Below are 17,980 nucleotides of genomic sequence, written 5' to 3' on the forward strand. Positions count from 1 at the left end.
ACCAATTAATATTTTGATGCTAAATATTTATTTGCTAAACTTTGTATGCGTAATAAATGATATTACTAATATACTGCAATTTATTTTAAAAATCTGAAACTTTTCTAAAATAATACAATAATAGAAAAATAACTTTCTATATACTTTTAATTCAACTCTGAATTTTATAAAAACAAGTTTATAATTTTCCTCCAATTACTTGCATTATTAAGAATTTGGTATTATTGCTGTTTTCTGACATCTACTATTGCAGCACAAGATACACAATAAAACAAAACGTCCGTAAACATGCTTTAATGATTGTGTCAGCTTCGACTCACCACTTTTGTGTAAAAGATCTTGAATCGAAAGACCTTCCAAATCGAAGATGTACGTAATTTCATTAATATCTTTCCCCGTCTGTAAAAAAAAATAAATAAAAAAAAATAACATAATTATTTTTAATGGCATTTCAAAAATAATCAAACAAAAACTCTTGCGAAAAAGCACTCTACCACATCGGCATTTTCAAGCTAAAAAAATTACTGAACAAGAAATTAAGTAATACTTAATATTTTCTGAAAAAATGTGTTTTTTTTTGTTATAAAAATTATATTCAAATTCTCTTGACTAAAAACTATTTCTTTAAGCAATTTTTTTATTAAAAATAGCAAACTAAAAATAAATGCATTCATACATTTTGAAATAAAGACAATGTGCAATGGTTTTAGAGACAATTATTTGATGTATGAAAAAATTATAGAAGTTATAAAAATATAATCTTATTTATTAATAATGGAAATTATTAGTTTTTAAAAACTTATTATGCAAATTGTTCAACATTTAGTGAAATGTTTGACGGTAGCTGACAAATTTTTCTAATGCTACTGAAGACAAATTTAGGAATGAACAGTTACATTACATTAATATGAATAATATCAGTTTTTAAAAACATGCTTTTAATAATGTATTAAAAAGTTATTTTATTTTTATTTTCTACGATTCCATCACTGAAGGATAACATTTCGAAAAACTTATTTTTAGCAATGCATTACAAAATATTTTTTTTATTTTTCATAGTTTGGTATTTAATTTGTAACTCATTATCTCTCTCTATATTCCTTTCTCTCTCTACATATTATATGGAATCTCTAAGCAGAAATTTTTCTGAAATTTACTATTAAATGGCGCCCTTAGTTCGAAATCAAGATTTGTTCAAAATCAATCGGTTAAAATATATCAAAATTGTGAAAATATTAAAACAGCTATTACTATTGAAAACACATTAATGTACAAAATTTCAGTTTTTATGTAAGGAAGTAAATGACAGGTCGATTTCAAAATTTTTTCTTTGCAAAGACGAAATGAATGAAATAAAAAGTGAATAAAAATATATTATGCCTTTTAAATCATTTATCTTTACTGAAGTTGTTCAACCTAAGTCGGTAATCTACAGCAGTATAATTGGTAACAGGCAGTTATTTAAGAGTTTAAATTTGGGAGAAAAGTATTTAAATATTATGAAATATGTCAAGTACATAACTGGAAATAATTACAATAAAACAATCAATTTTATTATGAACTAGCCGCCTTTGGCTACCAGCCGGTTCGCCAGTATTACCGCTCGCTACAATTTTCAATTAAATATTTTAAGTAACTTGTCTCTTAATAGATTCTCAAACAAAACATTTTTAATCTTCAAATTTTGATAGTCATACCAAACTTATACTGTTGTTTAGATCGTTTCGTTCAATTTACTATATATATTTTCCTAATTTGTTCTCATTTTCGGTAAAACTTCAACTTTAATTTAAATTGGAAATGATGAAATTTCAATTAATATAAATATATTTTTTAATAAAACCCAGCGTTTTATTTTATTTATCATCTTAATTGTTATTTATTTATTATTATTATTATTATTGAGTATGAGTATTGCAAACAGAATCGCTCGGTATTTAAGTCTTATGTGAACTAAAAAATATTTTTCATAATTTATGTAATATCTCAAACAATAATTCAACAAAAATTTCTCAGATTCAGCATAAAATTCAGTTTTTAGTTTTGCTTTCAAAAGGATTGAAAGAAATCAATAATAATATTTTGTTCCGGCCTGTAAATATATTTCAAAAATTATGAAATCTAAATTTAATGCAGTAAGGTATCAGATTCTGAGAAATATTCTGGACACACCAAATTTTAAACAAATGAATGAATTTTTCTATTTTCCACGATCAACTAAGACTTATTTATGAAGTTTTGAATGTTAAAAATTTAGAAAAACAACATTTTCATAATCTTAGGCCAATTAATCTTGAGAAACCTGCGCGCTGATTGGCGTATTTTCTTTAAAACGATCGATGAAAAATCTAAAATTATCCTTTTTTTATTGAATAGTGATATATAAATTTTCATAAATCAGTCAGTTTAAGTGATTGATTTAGTTGATTAGAAATTAACTCTTTTTATTTAAAATATTAGTGTTTCAAGAACATTTTGTTATTCGTGATTTCCACAGCAGAAACTTTATGTAAATTTATTAGAGCATTTATTGAATCAAGTTACATAAAATATAATCATTTTCCATTTAGACCATTTTAGCAGATCTGTGTCTTACTAAAGGTTTACAAATTAGCTGTGTGACCCCGATTTGAATGGATATCCTGTTCATATTAAACAAAACTTCTCTTAAAATAAAACTGATTTATTGGATTAATAATATAGAGAGTGTAAAAGATCATAAAATAATTTTTCTTGAATTTATTTTTTAAAAAAAAATAATATTTCATATTTGTTTCATTTCCTACAGACACGTGCCGAAAATTATATTTTTGCAGATTTCATTTCCAAAGAGATTTAATTTATTTTTTATTGGAGCTTTAATCAATATGATGGCAACACTTTGAAAAAAGCTAATTTTTTCCCATGAATGCGAAACGTGCTCATGTAGCATAAATTTTATTTTTATTTTGTACGAAAAAAATTGTTGGGAAAAATATAGTTAAAATATTTATTTAAAAATTAATTAAAAATAGAAATTTAATTTTAAGGTTAAAACATCGGTATCATTTAAAAGATAAATTTTTGATCTTTAACTTCATGTAAAAATCTTTTTTGTGCGGTAATATTTTCGGAAATTATAGCAGAAACACGCCAAAATTTCGCTTAATTTTTAAATAAATAAAATTCTAATTAAAAATTCGTAAAAATAACCCCCAGGTGCACATTCCCGGCCTCCAAGGTATACACGTGCCAAATTTGGTAGCTGTAGGTTGAATGGTCTGATCTGTAGAGCGCCAACACACACACATTGAGCTTTATTATAAGTATAGATTTATTTTAATCTGATCTAGGAAAATATAGTTTCTGTTTATGCATAGCATTATGCGATGGTGGAAAAGATCTGTGTAAGCTAGTTGCTTATTTATAGTTTAGAAATTTTTTAAGTCAATGCCATTATGTGCTTTCAATAGCAATGTAGTTTAATAAATTCCTCCGTTTGCTATTTTGAAACTTAACAAGTTTAATCCTTTCAATATCAATCAGAGCTTTCATTTATTTTTTTTTAAAATGCAACAGAATCAACTCTAAAGACTATAATCTGAAAACTAATGGAAACTATAATTTCTCTTCAAAAATATAATTGCATGATAATGTCTTAGATATTAATTGTCTATCTAGACATAATCTGGCATGTTTGGAATAGATATTGAATTTCATGAATACCGATTTTCACAGCTCGCAATATATATATATATAGAGAATGCAATACAGTAAAAAAAATCCTTTATAATAATTAAAGAAATAAAGAAAATTTTCCTTTAAAGTTCATATTAAGAGAAATTTTTTTCCTTCCTTTTAATATATTAAATGAAGCCTTCCTTTCAACATTTTAATATAATAATTAGTTATTAATACTTTTACTCCGATTCTATTGCTACTTTAACGCTGATAAAACAATTAAATTTATTTTAATTTTACTGTATCAATAATAAGCATCGTTACTAATTATATTTATCGCTATTTTTAACTAAAAAAATTAAAGAAAAAATTCACGCAGGTTCAAACAATAACTGAAAAGTTCTAAACATTTGTAATTACAGATTGTTTGAACTTTAATGCGGTGTAAAAATCATTTTTTAGGGATAATATATTACGAAATTATTAAAGATAAATATTTGAATTTCCACTAATTTTTAATTATGCAAAAATATAATTAAATTCTTGAAAAATCTTTTCTTTGTAAGCGTCTATTACCTTAGTACCTATTATCTACTAAATATATCAGGTAGCTCTAAGTTGAGGGTTTTTCTTGAGAGAGCATAAATAATGACTTTTGCATTACGCATGACGTCAATTACGTATACTATCCCAACCTAAAAAAAGTGTTATGATGTTAAGAAATGCAATATTTACCCTCGCATTCTCCTTCCTTTGTCGAACTAAATCTTCTTGCACAAAAGAACAGGCATACACCATGCAGTCGTACGTAGATATGCAATTAAGGAGACCTAAGGAAATAAATGCATGCACATCGATTAAAATTAATTAAAATAAGAAACTATTACTATTCTTCGATTTTTTTAAAATGATTTTCCTAAAGATTTTTTTTTAATTTGTTGTGTAAATGCTAAATATTGAAAAAGATAATATAGATATTTCAATATAAACCCGTAAAGTTGGAATTTCAATATAAAAAGATAATATTTGGTAGATAATTCAATATAAAATTGAAATTTCTACCAAAGATAGTAATAATATTCTTATTCAGTACTCCTGGAATACGAAATGTTTAAAGAGAAAATTTTGTAATCCATGGAAAATTCGATGTAGAAATTTTGATGCACCTGCCTTTTTTTAAATGTCCTAATTAAAAAAGAAGGAATTATGTCCTTTGGTCAGTTAGCACAATGATTCAAAAACGCATAAATCTGAACGAATGACATTTGGTGCATGGTTTTAAGACGAAAACTATAGACTTGTGTCAAATTTTGGGCGAAAACCATAGATCTTTATATTCATCTGTTTGCTTATACAGGAACATGATAAATCACATCTAGTTTGATGAAATTTGGTATATGATTTTATAATTGGAATTTCAGGTTTCTAATAGTTTTTGATTTGATCGATCCATAGAGCGAAAGAAAAAATTCACCCAAGAATCTATACTAAGAAGCGAAACTCAAAACGCGATATATTGATTAACTGAAGGTGAAAGTCGGGGAGGGAAAAATCTATAACAAGATTCTTCATTTGAGGCATTTAAGATGGATAGCAGGAGTACGACCGATTTAAATAATCACCGAAATGTAATGGTGTAATTTTTTAACATATATATATATGCTTTTTAGTTCTTTCATCACAGTGAGTATATATGCCGTGTGAATCGTGAACATCACTACTTAATCTTCCGTGATTTACTAATTGCGGCTTAATTATTCTTAACTAAACTGTGTTAAAGCTTTAATAAGCTTAATAAAGGATCTTAAGCTTAATATTAGATCTCTGTATTATTGAAGATATATGATGTGTATTTTTTATAAAACTTTTCACATTTGAGAAAGCAATCATTTGCTTTTAAAGTTTTTTCTTACGAATATTAGCAAAATTAACAGCATAATTAACTATATAGATGAGAAAATATCAGATGAAATGAGCTCAAGAAACTCAAGACTTTCTCAAGAAAAAAAACAAAACATAAAACAGAATAATATAAAAATGCCTATAATATATATATATATATGGACCGAAAAAAAAATCTGTTCTAAAAGAAAAGTGTTATTCTATGATTTCAAACGATATGATAATGTTCGATTTTCCATAAAAGTAGTAAAGATTAATTCTGAAAAAAAAAGTCTTTATTTTTTGGCTATTGATCCACCCAAAATTAATGCTAATTCATCCAAATTAAGCTTAACAACCATAGGAAAATGATTTCAGGTTGTAGAATTTAAACGAAACGCGAACTCTAAATTTAGTTTTTACTATTGTTTTATATATTTATTTTTTTGAAAACCAACTATTTTGATTACATTAAAAAGAATAGAATAGTATTTTAGAATAAGACTTTTTCTCAGTTCACAAATTCTGATTAGAAGATAAGCATTTTACGAAGATCGTGTCTTTTTCGACAAAGTCGAATTTTTCAAAAAAATAATGCAGATGATAACATAGTGGCAAAACAACTAAGAGTTAACGAGTCAAAATTAGCGTCATATTTATTTTCTCTAGTAAGAGAAATATGAAATCAGGTAAAAAAATAGCCCTATCAAAATATATGTTGCTCTATGATATTTATGAAAAAAATTAGCATTCGTTAATTTAAATAAATCCTAATACCTACCTATGTGATCTCCCAGTCCTACTGGATTGTAACGCACGACTGAACCGTCTTTTGCATAACCTAGAAATGCGGTATATTCGTGCTTTTCTGCTACCTAAGGGAATGAGAAGACAGATAAAATAAAACTTTAGCTGAATATAATATTGTTTTTAATTATTATATGCTTTGAATGTATTTAAAAGAAGAGATAAAAATATCTTTTAAGTTACCAGGAAAGGACATATTTCTGAAAAAGAAAGGGGGGAAAAAACATGAAAAACTGTAAATGGAAAAAGTTTGAGATAGATAGTCTGACAGTCTGGTTATTTTACATTTTGAAAATTCATGAAAAGACATATCTTGCTTTAGATTTATTTATAAATTTTATGAAGAAAGAAAGGCAGATGATTCATGTTACATGTCAGTATTGCTAGAAGTTATCACATATGTCAGAAGTTACTTAATTCCAGAAAAATCATCCACTATCATCTGCTTATATATTTGAAAACAAAGCTTAAGACATTGTTCCCGTTATACACATCAAACGAGCAGCACTAATTAATTTTTTAAAATTGCATATTTGCCGTAGAACAAAAGATTTGGACCAACCAATCAGCGTTCAAAGAGTTTGAAGACTATCGATGGAAAAATCAAAGAAAGTAACGCGACCGATAGCTTCAGATAAATCATTTCCAAATAGCTCAATTCTTGCTCCACTAGATGATTGACGTTCTTTTTAATTAATGCTGAAAGTTCTTAAGAGTAATGCTTTAGAATTTCCAGAGTTTGTTTTGAAGTGAATCGCTTGGTTAACTAAAGAAATAACTGGAAATCTTGTTTTTTTAAAATTATGGAATCCATTTATCCAATAAAAAAAATGGGCAGACTTATTTTGAATGAAAAATAGGATTATTTAATGGAAATAAATAGTAGAGTATATTACAAATGATGTCTCAAAATAACTAGCAAATAGTTTTACTCAGAATTAATAATCAATACTATTAATTTAATCTTCCCGTTATCTTATCGTAAATGAAATTCAGACGAACATTTATTGATTTTTTTCTAATTATTTGTTAAACGGTTCAATTTCTGTATAAATATGTAGGCTCTAATATATATATCATGAAAAGAAAAACAAATGAATTTTTACAAATGTATATTTTGATAAAATTTGGGAAATCTTATAAAGATTCTTACCTCGGGTTTTGTGTAACTGTCATACAAAGTATCCAATTCGTAACATTTAGAGATTGCATGAAACTGAAAGAGAATAAAAATAATTGAGTTTACCTAAAATAAATCAACTGTGGGTTCCATTATAAAAAAATACATATACGCATACACATTTTTAGAATTATATACTTGCAAACTTTAAGTGAAAGTCAGGGATACAGAGCTTATATAATATTTGTATTAGAACATAGAATCGGACAAGCAAAAGGGCGACTTTTTTTTTCAGTGAATAAAGTGGAAGAAAAAAAAATGTAGCAGATAAAGTGTACAATTTAGGTTTAATGGAATGCAAATTTTTAAACGTACGACAACATAGCGGCCTAAATCCTTTTTTTACTTTCTCTAAATGAAATAAGTTCTTATAATCGTTAAAAAATTTAAACTTGAGATGTTGCCGCATCTCCATGATTCAAACCACTCAAGGTTCGAAAAATATATTTTTAAGCACTATGTGTGTCTGTTCTCAAGCATGATATTTCAGAATCGCTTTGAAATGTATTTGAAATATATTTTGAAATTTGATATATGGACTTAAGACTAATTTTGTAAATTTCTATCAAATTTTGAAGGAAATCCATTCAGAGAAATTCTATCTTTCTGGCTATTCAAAAACAAGGTGAATTTAATAACTATTAAACGAAAAAGATAAAAATTTGTACATAGCTTAGCATCTAAAATGTAAATTCTTATCAAATTTTCAAAAAACAAACAATTGACCGTCTGTCTGCCTGTATTTTAACATGTATGTAAACGCATTACATTATTAACACAATGGCTTAAATCTATGAAATTCAGCATGCGATGTTGTCATAAAATTGCTAGAGACAAAGGTGCCCAAAATATGTATTCGCACGGTGAAAGTGCCAAATTCTCTCGGGGATTAAGAATTTTATTGGACAATATACTAGAAAGTTTCAGGGAGATCCTTCCGCTGGTTTTACAAAAGCAGTGTACAGGCTTCAGAATACAGATCCTTTGAACACTTATTTTAGGTATACCGTAGGTTTGCTGATGATACTACGGCCAACTTGGCATTCTATTTGCTGTATTGAGCACCAATTCAGATATTATCATTCATGCCACAATATTACTGTAATGTTATGCAATAATATGTTGCTGCGGTGTGCTTCTTCAAAGATTAATGTATATTGGCCTACTTGACGTTGTACTTGTAATGAGTACGACTTCAGATGTTGTTATTCATGCCGCAATGTTACTGCGCTGTTGTGCTACAATTATGTTGCTGCGCTGTGCTTCATTATAGATTAATGCAATACTGTGACCTACTTGGCATTGTATTTGCTGTTCTACGCACGACTTCCAATGTTGTTATTCATATTACAATGCTACTGAACTGTTGTACAATTATGTTACCTAGCGTTATATTTCATCAAAGATTAATGTAGAAAATTCACATTCCATTAACCTTTATTGTACTACATTTTATCTGATATAACCTTTTCTTTTACTGACAAAAGGTTTCCCTATCCCATTTCTTTTGCATTTTCGACCTTGTGTTCTAAAGCAAAAATGACTTGTTTCAGTATGTCAGATCTGCATTTTAAGATTTTGAGCTATCTTCCGTGTCACCCTGTACAAACAATGCAAACCTTCCTACTCATTTTTGATCAGAATACCAAATATTTGTAAATTTTTTTTATCTTCGAGTATCCATCTCATATGGAAAGGCAATGGAATAAATAGCTAATGTTAAACCTTAAACAAAAATTACTCAACCAAATAAATACAAATTTTTTGAATATGAGGATAATTGTCTTAATCATTTAAATAGAATATTCTGAGGCTATGTGTGAAATTTTTATATCAACTTTTCCTGTTAAGATTTTGTTTTGATAAATTCCAGGCTTTGTTTGGTAATTTCTTTTTTTGTCTCAAAATGTTCTGCGCATTCGTAAACAGAACACAATTTAGGTTTTCTTTCATCCTTATTTCGCTTTTCCTAATTAATATTTACTGTATAATATTTTTTATGAAAATATATCTTGTATAAAATTAAATAGGGAAACTTACCTCTCTAAAGTATATTTCTGCTTTTTTGATGTTAAAGTTTCTTGCTGAAAAAAAAAAAGAAATGAAATTTTATTTTCATAGATGTTTTGGCTCATAATCGAAATAAATATGCATGAAAGAAAAAAGAACAATTAAAAAAAATTAAAAAAACTTTATATGGTTCGTGATTTTTATTATTTTTAAGAATTACAATCTTTTTTTGGAGAAATTTTTTTAAATATTATATTAGAGGTTTCAGAATTTTTTAAAAATGTTATTTAGAGACATAATGCTCTTAAATAAGCAGTTAAAGTTAACAGTTAACAGATAAAACAGATAAAATAACAGTTAAACAGATAAAATAATTTGCTTTATTATTGAGTGATGAACACACGCTAATGTAACTAGGTGTACAGAAAAGAGTAAAAGAGGCATACTAATTTTCTTATGATAGATGTTTTTACAAGTTCTTGCACTTTTATTTTCTATTATATAAAAAAAGCACTGATTTCTTAACGTATTTATTTTAATTATTGAATAAGTCTTAATTATATATTCAAAGAATAAAAAAAAAATCTAAAATAATTGCTGCGTAATGAATTATAATAAAATCTGTAAAAGAGCACATTCTTTTATATAAAGATTAAATAGTGCTACAATTTCCGTATTCATTCTCTAATGAAATTTTACTATAATTTGTTCGAATTCTCTATTTTGACTGCAAATTTCGTATAAAAATTGGGTTCATTCAAAACACTTTCCTTAAAATATTAAACAGCTTGATAGAATCTACAATAAAACTTTTTACACCATACGTTTTGATTCTGAGCATAAAGACGATGATATAAAAAGTGATATGGAAATAATATTTTTTGAGAAATCTTAGTGACAATAAATATTTCCATAGTTTATTTTAATGTTATGAGAAAAACATAGATGGCGCTACCTATCAGGTAAATAATGGACATTGTAAATGCGTTTTGATGCGGTTATCATAAAATGTAGAAACATTTTTTTTTTTCCAAACGTAAGAAATGATTTCCTGAAATTTTTTTTCAATATAGGTTAAGAATTGCTTTTATTGTAAATGATATGCCCTTCCTTGTTTGATGTAGATATAATTTATTGATATTGGTAAAAGCCATAATCTTATTTTTCTATAATTTCGCTTTTTGACAAACATTCATAAATATAATAGGAGCAAACTTCTTTGATTAAGAAATTTTTTTTGAATACTGGTATTATTTTATTACAGAGTGGCGATTTTAAGAAATTGAAAGGAAGCCAAGAAAAGCCCTCGGAATTAATCAAATATCTTTATCGGATCTTGCTTATGTTTTTAAACTGCTATTGATAAACTAAAACGAACCAGATGTTACAAATTAAAAAAATATATATATTTTTAGTATAAAATATAAAAATCATACATGTTATTACACATATAGTATTTTATCATATCGTTTTATATGTTGTCATAATTACATTACACGTAATATAATTATAACAACATATATTTATACAGTTTAGTTAAATTAGCATACTTGAGTAAAGCGACAAATTTAATTAAAAAAATTTCCCTGCATTCAGAATTTTTAGTAAGAAAATTATTGAAGACAATATGAAAATAATTAAATTTAGTAGCATTTTTATATTTTAATAAATTTAAAGTTTTTCTGTTTTGAATCATTTTCAATTCTCCCCCCCCCCTGCCCCCATTGGAATAGAAATAAAAGCTGATAATTTTTGTCTTAGTTAATTAGAAATTTCATGCATTTATAACATTCGGTTGCATAATGTATATGTTTCAAAACATAAATACAAGTTCTATGGCATTTATTGTGATTTTGTTACTTTCTATTTACAATGAGGGAAGATGATATAGAAATTTTCTATACTTCACATTTTTACGATTTTTGGATTGATCTCCAACTTTTTCATAAAACATTATTTTTTTTAATGCTGTGATAAAAGTGTTTTTTAAAAGGTTTTATAGTTATTATTCTTATTACGTTTTTATTGTGATTTCAAAAAGGATTAAAAACATTTTAGGTTTATCTGGGAGTCAAAAAGAATCACATCACGGCTGCAATGCCATATGCAAAGCCTTATACCTCGTCGATTTAGATTTCGAAGAATATTTATTCTGATTTTATACATAATCTATAAATGTAATATATTAAGATAGCGAGTACTCAAAAATTTTATTAGTGAAATTCCAGTTCTAAAAATAAAAAATTAAGTTTTAGCTGTTTTAATTTTTTTAGAATTAATTTTCATGCCTTGATTGATCTTTTAATCAAAAACATGAATGACAAAAAAGACGAAAGAAAGAAAGACCATTAAAAATATTTAGATTTGACAGAAATATTTTAAATAAAGCAAATTTTAACATTTGTAAAATATTTTAACTTCCTATGGACATTTCAGAATTTCTTCCGAGGTTACATAGTGTTTTAATTTCATTAACGTATTAGATTTTTGACAAAAATATTATTTTTTACTTTCTGCAGCACTAACAAAATGACATTTAAAATTTTTAATGTATTTTCATATATATTTTACTTTTACTTTTAAGTCTTAATATATTAGATAATTCGTGGTTATAACTATTATAAAACCTAAAAAATTATGTTTCTAAAATTAATTTCAAGATTGTAATATAAATTTAGGAGATAAAATTTAGCTAAGTTAATAAATTAATTGAAAATTATGAGGGCTAAAATCATTAAAATGTTCTTTTGCCATCGGAAATTAATAACTTTACAAAATATCAAAATTCTAGTGCATCAGGAAGTGAATAAAAAATGATTACAAAATTCTGTCTTTACAAATATTAAATATGTGAAGTTAATTAAAAGTATTTAATTAAAAATACATACCTCTAAGCCATTTTAATAATATGACATCTGTATCATACGGTCCTAAGAGGTCGGATAGGTTACTTCTGAACTAAAAAAAAAAAAAAAATCACACAAATTACAGTTAATATTTTTCAAATTCTTGTACAGAATTTTTTTTGAATAAAGAATAATCCATTTTTAGAGAAAATAAAAAAAAGAAAGAAAAACATCGTGGACGCCAGTTTCACTTTTAAGATAGAGTTCTAAATTAATATATTTTTCCTAGAATGAATTTTAGTTAGTAAATACTTTATTCGTACAAAATAATTATTCTTAATAGGTTATTGAATTATTTTTTTATTTTTAAGAATGGCAATAAGAACAATAATCTTATTCCACTAAACTTTAGAATTTTCGTTCAATAAAAGTATTTCTAAATACTGTTTTGTTAGATTGGCATCTGTCAAATGGTTCTCAATCATCGTACGTTTATTTCACTGACAGTTGACCGTATTTTGTGGATCTGAAGACTGACTCATTATTTAAGATTTTTTTAAATCTGACGACCTACTTTTTTTTGTTATTTTTTATTTCTGCGATTTGACAGATTCCCTTTTTGTAGGTGCAGCGAAACTATAGAGGTGGCAGGATTAAAATATTCACTATAAATCACTACGAAGTTATAGAGGAAATTACCTTGTTTTTAGTGTTATTTCCGCTTCATTCAGTATCTGACATCATTTTCAATGCGATGAAAAACAAATTAATTCAGTTTATTTTAACATGAGAATACACATTTTATACCCTCTTAGAAAAAGAAAAACCCAATAAAGATTGTGTAGCATTTCTGATTGGATAAAGTAAACGTTTGTATGTACATTGTTTGATCTCTTTTGTGCAGTTATTGCATCATGTCCATGTGATGATATAAACAAAGTCTGAAATTTCTTTTTACTGAAATGTGGAGATATTACAAATATATTAAAATTGCAACTGAAGCAATAATTGAATATATTTCGAAGAGATTAAAATAATTCAGTTACATTCAATACAAATTGCAGTCTTAGCTTTTGGAATCGTTTGATCATTTTGTGACTAGAACATCGCTGTCTTTTGACCGATTCTCCGGGCAGTCATCTTCTTGTTGACAAATCTTTATGTTCACATCATGTGATAATATACTAATTATCATGAATGATGTTCTGAGCTAACGTCATCTAGTAAGCCTTTTGTCTAATGTGTTGCGAGAGAGCAGTCTCTACATGGAAATACTTCCAATGACTATGTGTGTTTATGTGCTGTGAGAGGGACGGAGATGTGCTTCTTAACTTTTGAGTTCCAAAATAAAGCTACAGTCCAAAAGACTTTGTTTTGGTGCGTGTGTGTGATGAGTAAAATTCAGGTATAGAAACAATAAGAGTCAAAATAAATGAAACGATTTCATTCTGATTAGGTATAGTCGTCTTGGTCGTTTCTAATGGCTGACGCGATATTGGTCTGAATACCTAGGTAAATTATCATCTTTATCACAGAAAATTTTCAGTTCCCTGTTATTCTTTCAGAGAAGGAAATAAATAAATTAATTTCTGTGTCGAATTTCCGATTAGGGGACTCAACAACTGACTTGGGGCTACAAGACTGAGAAGGGACTACAAGAGTTTAATTATTTTTGTAGGTTTATTTTCCTAGTTGCCAGATGAATAAATTTATGAAAAAATAAAAATTATGTAAACTATAAAATATTAGGAAAATATTTATATTTTATCAAATAAAATTGGCCATGTTCTTATATAATTCGTTACATTTGGTTTGTTAGTATAATATTTATAAATGGTAAAAATCTATTTCAATAATATTCTGAACAAACTTAGTTGCTGGGCAGTCTGGAGTCATAATAGATTAAAAAATACATTTTCACGAAGTTTATAACTTAAAAAAAGTAATTCAAAATAGAATGTTAATATGTGAAAATGCGTTGAAACGTGAAACTAAATTGACAAGCTTATCATAAAGAGAAAAGCCTTACGAACTATGCCATGTAATATCTGAATACGCTACTGATAAAATACGATACATGAGAATTTTTTAAAACATTCATTTATTGAATTTCTTTTAGATTTTTTCTGATATTTTTTTTCCCGTCTAAAAAATAATTTTTGTATATCTAATAGACTTTTGTAAAATTCTTCTAGCTTTTGAGTATCGATAATTAATTTTCGCTTTCAAAATTATTAACCTATAACAAAAATAAAAAGAATAGAATGGAATGGAATTCTCTCCTAAGAAGGGATACAAACAAAATAAAGGTAAAAAGTTATTTCACCAATCGTTACTGTCAAAAATAATTTACGAAAGTTTAAAAGTTTTATGAACAAGCATTAAACACTTAACAGTGAGTCATACGCCATTTTTAGCTTCTGGACTGCAGATTTCTTTTCCAACTTGATACGAAGTTTCTATTTTAAATTCAGTGGGACGTTAGACTTTTCAGTTATAAAAACAACCTCAAAATGGAAATCTCTTAACGAATGTAGGCTTAATTAAAGAAAGCAACATTATGTTCGGAAAGACATTAAGGATTACTTTGTCTAAAAATAAATAACAATTTAGGAGTATTTTTTTGATGAAAGCACACAATTTTTAGTACTTGTATTGAATTTTAGTCAACAAATTTAAATATTGTATACAATCTTATTAGTTTTTACTTTCTCGAGCATGAACTCTAGATTTTGATGAATCTCCACGTTTCAAACCTTTCTGAGGTTAAAAATACATTTCTCGCATTATGTCTAACTTGGAATAAGATTTTTTAATTAATTAAATTAATTAAGATAATTTAAAAAATAGATTTAGAATTAGATTTGAAAATTTCTGTCAAATTTTGTAGGAAATCCATTGAAAGAAGTCTGCTCGTGTGGTTTTTTTAATGCAAACGAACTCGATAAGTACAAACCTAGACGGATAAAATTTGGTGCACAGTTTTAGTATCTGTAATGTAAAGTCTTATCAAAATTTGAAACAAATATGTCAAAGGATAGAGCACTTGTGAGACTATATACTCGCATGCATATAAATTAAATAAACTCACAAACCCAATGACTTAAATAAATGAAATTTGGTTTGTGATCTTGTGTCTGCAATTGTAATTCCCTGTCAAATTTGTTTTAATCGCCAATGAAACAAGTGTCTAAAAGTACATATTCACAATTTAGATAGAGTAAAAAAATGCTAAAATTCAAGCCAACGATCTATATATCGTAATTTTATTCGCCAACGCTATGCAAGGCATTCGTAGCCTTACCCAAAGTTCACAATTTTATATGAGGGGGTGAGGTATGAATTTTATTAAAGGGTATTAGAGAAAGTGTCGGAGACGTCACAGGTCCTTTGATGGTCAATTTTCCTTTCTTTAAGTAAACCTTTTTACAAGAAAAAACCAATTTTACATTTTGAGAGATTCAATTACATATTACAAATATTGCAACTATAGGGGATATTCGGAAAGCAGTAAAAGCGCATTGGATACCCAGAGAATTATCATTATTATATTAGGCAGATAAATTTCATTCAGAAATCAATTATAGTGTAATAATGGGAAAATTCTCTTTTGAAAATTACTGTTATTATTAATATTATGCAACATTATGACTGAATTTCAGCTCTCTTTCCTAGAGTGTCGAGTAAGTGACTTAATATTCTTTCTTCACCAGTTTAATTTTGACCTTGATGTTTTCAAATGACATTATCTAGGAAGTCAATCAAAAATTTTAATTTCTTTGCAGTGTACTATTGAAAGTTTGAATAGTAAAGGACATCAAATAATTTCTAATCCAATAACTTCCTGACAAGGTAATTCAAATTTCACTTTTCAACTACAATCAAGCTTCGAAATGATTTCCCATCTCGATAAAGGTTCAGGAATGGTTAACATTTAAGAAGAATACAAACTCTATGGCTTTAAGAATTTAAGAATAATACAAATTCCATGGCTGTAAGACTTACAAGAAGCATGGCTGTATGTACAAGTTCTATGGCTGTAAGAATTAAAGAAGAATACAAGTTCTATGAATATATTTATCTATGTTATGAAGAATACAAGTTTAAGAAGAATACAAGTTCTTTAAAAATTTAAGAAGAATACTGTTTGATGAGTGTAAGAATTTAAGAAGAATATAAGTCCTATGACTGTAAGAATTTAAGAAAAATACAAGTTCTATGGCTGTAAGAATTTAAGAAGAACACAAGTTCTATGGCAGTAAGAATTTAAGAAGAATAAAAGTTCTATGGCTGAAAGAATTTAAGAACACAAGTTCTAAGGTTATAAGAATTTAAGAGGAATACAAATTTTAGAATTGCAAGAATTTAAGAAAAATACAAGTTCTATGGCTGTAAGAATTTAAGAAGAACACAAGTTCTATGGCAGTAAGAATTTAAGAAGAATAAAAGTTCTATGGCTGAAAGAATTTAAGAACACAAGTTCTAAGGTTATAAGAATTTAAGAGGAATACAAATTTTAGAATTGCAAGAATTTAAGAAGAATACAAGTTCTATGGCAGTAAGAATTTAAGAAGAATAAAAGTTCTATGGCTGAAAGAATTTAAGAACACAAGTTCTAAGGTTATAAGAATTAAAGAGGAATACAAATTTTAGAATTGCAAGAATTTAAGAAGAATACAAGTTCTAGAACTATAAAGAGTCAGAATTTTTAAAGCTCATAACTTATTAATTCGCTTTTAGTGCAAAATTAGATGAATTAATTCTGCATATTGCAACAAGTAATTTTTTTTATTGCTGAAGTAAGATGCTTTTTTAAAAAAATTGCAGCCAGTCGTCCTGTATAAACTAAGCCTTATAAACAGGGATTAAGTAAGATGCTTGTGGGAATTTCTTTAATTAGAAGCAAAATAAAAACAAATTCTTTAGTTGTTAAATAAAATTTCTATAATAACATCAGAATTAATCATATTAGAACTCCAGAAAATCAATATCTTTTGCAAAGAGGCATTACGCAACATTAAAATTTGTCATAAATTTGAATACTGGACCAGAGAATTTAACCGTTTGACAAAAAAATTCTCAAAAGATCGGATAGCTTTTGAAAAAAATAACAAGCGTAAAATTAAACAATAAATTAACTAAGTGTATGTTTTTTTATGCTTGCCTACTTTAGTGTTAAATTCGATAATGCATTACTGTTACATTTCTCATTTTTAATAAACACTCCTATATTAGGATACACTTTATTACAAATCAGCATACTAAAATAAAATTTAAAAAAAAAACTGTAGGAAAAAAAGTTGTTTTTATCAAGTATGTTGATTGATCTGTGAATTATCAAGCATCTTAAAATGATAATGTTGATGGATCTTTGAATAAAATCAAGTTTGGTTACAAACGTGCAACGAGATTTCTAAGCAGACTAATATTAAAAAATTATTCATGATGTGACATCTCTGCTTAAATAACCTATAAACCTCGAAACCTTATTTCTGCAATTCTACAGAAGTGTACTGATGGATTTAGGAAAATCTTACATTAAAATACTATGCGAATGGCTGTAACAATTACAATGCAAATAGTAAGTATCGTCATG

The 17,980-nt window shown here is 26.7% G+C and overlaps 1 protein-coding gene across 3 annotated transcripts in view; it reads right to left on the reverse strand.

Annotated features, from left to right (window-relative positions):
- LOC129983989 (SEC14-like protein 2) overlaps positions 1–17,980 on the reverse strand; it is a 113,410-nt gene that overhangs the window by 11,079 nt on the left and 84,351 nt on the right. For all 3 annotated transcript variants that reach the window (XM_056093726.1, XM_056093727.1, XM_056093728.1), the window contains 6 exons: positions 12,427–12,496; positions 9,569–9,612; positions 7,502–7,564; positions 6,323–6,416; positions 4,396–4,490; positions 321–399 (listed from right to left, as the gene is read on the reverse strand). In XM_056093726.1, coding sequence (XP_055949701.1) covers positions 321–399; positions 4,396–4,490; positions 6,323–6,416; positions 7,502–7,564; positions 9,569–9,612; positions 12,427–12,496 — 445 coding nt within the window. The remainder of the gene's footprint in view (positions 1–320; positions 400–4,395; positions 4,491–6,322; positions 6,417–7,501; positions 7,565–9,568; positions 9,613–12,426; positions 12,497–17,980) is intronic.

Source organism: Argiope bruennichi, chromosome 9 (genome assembly GCF_947563725.1).
Source record: "Argiope bruennichi chromosome 9, qqArgBrue1.1, whole genome shotgun sequence".
NCBI lineage: Eukaryota > Metazoa > Arthropoda > Arachnida > Araneae > Araneidae > Argiope > Argiope bruennichi.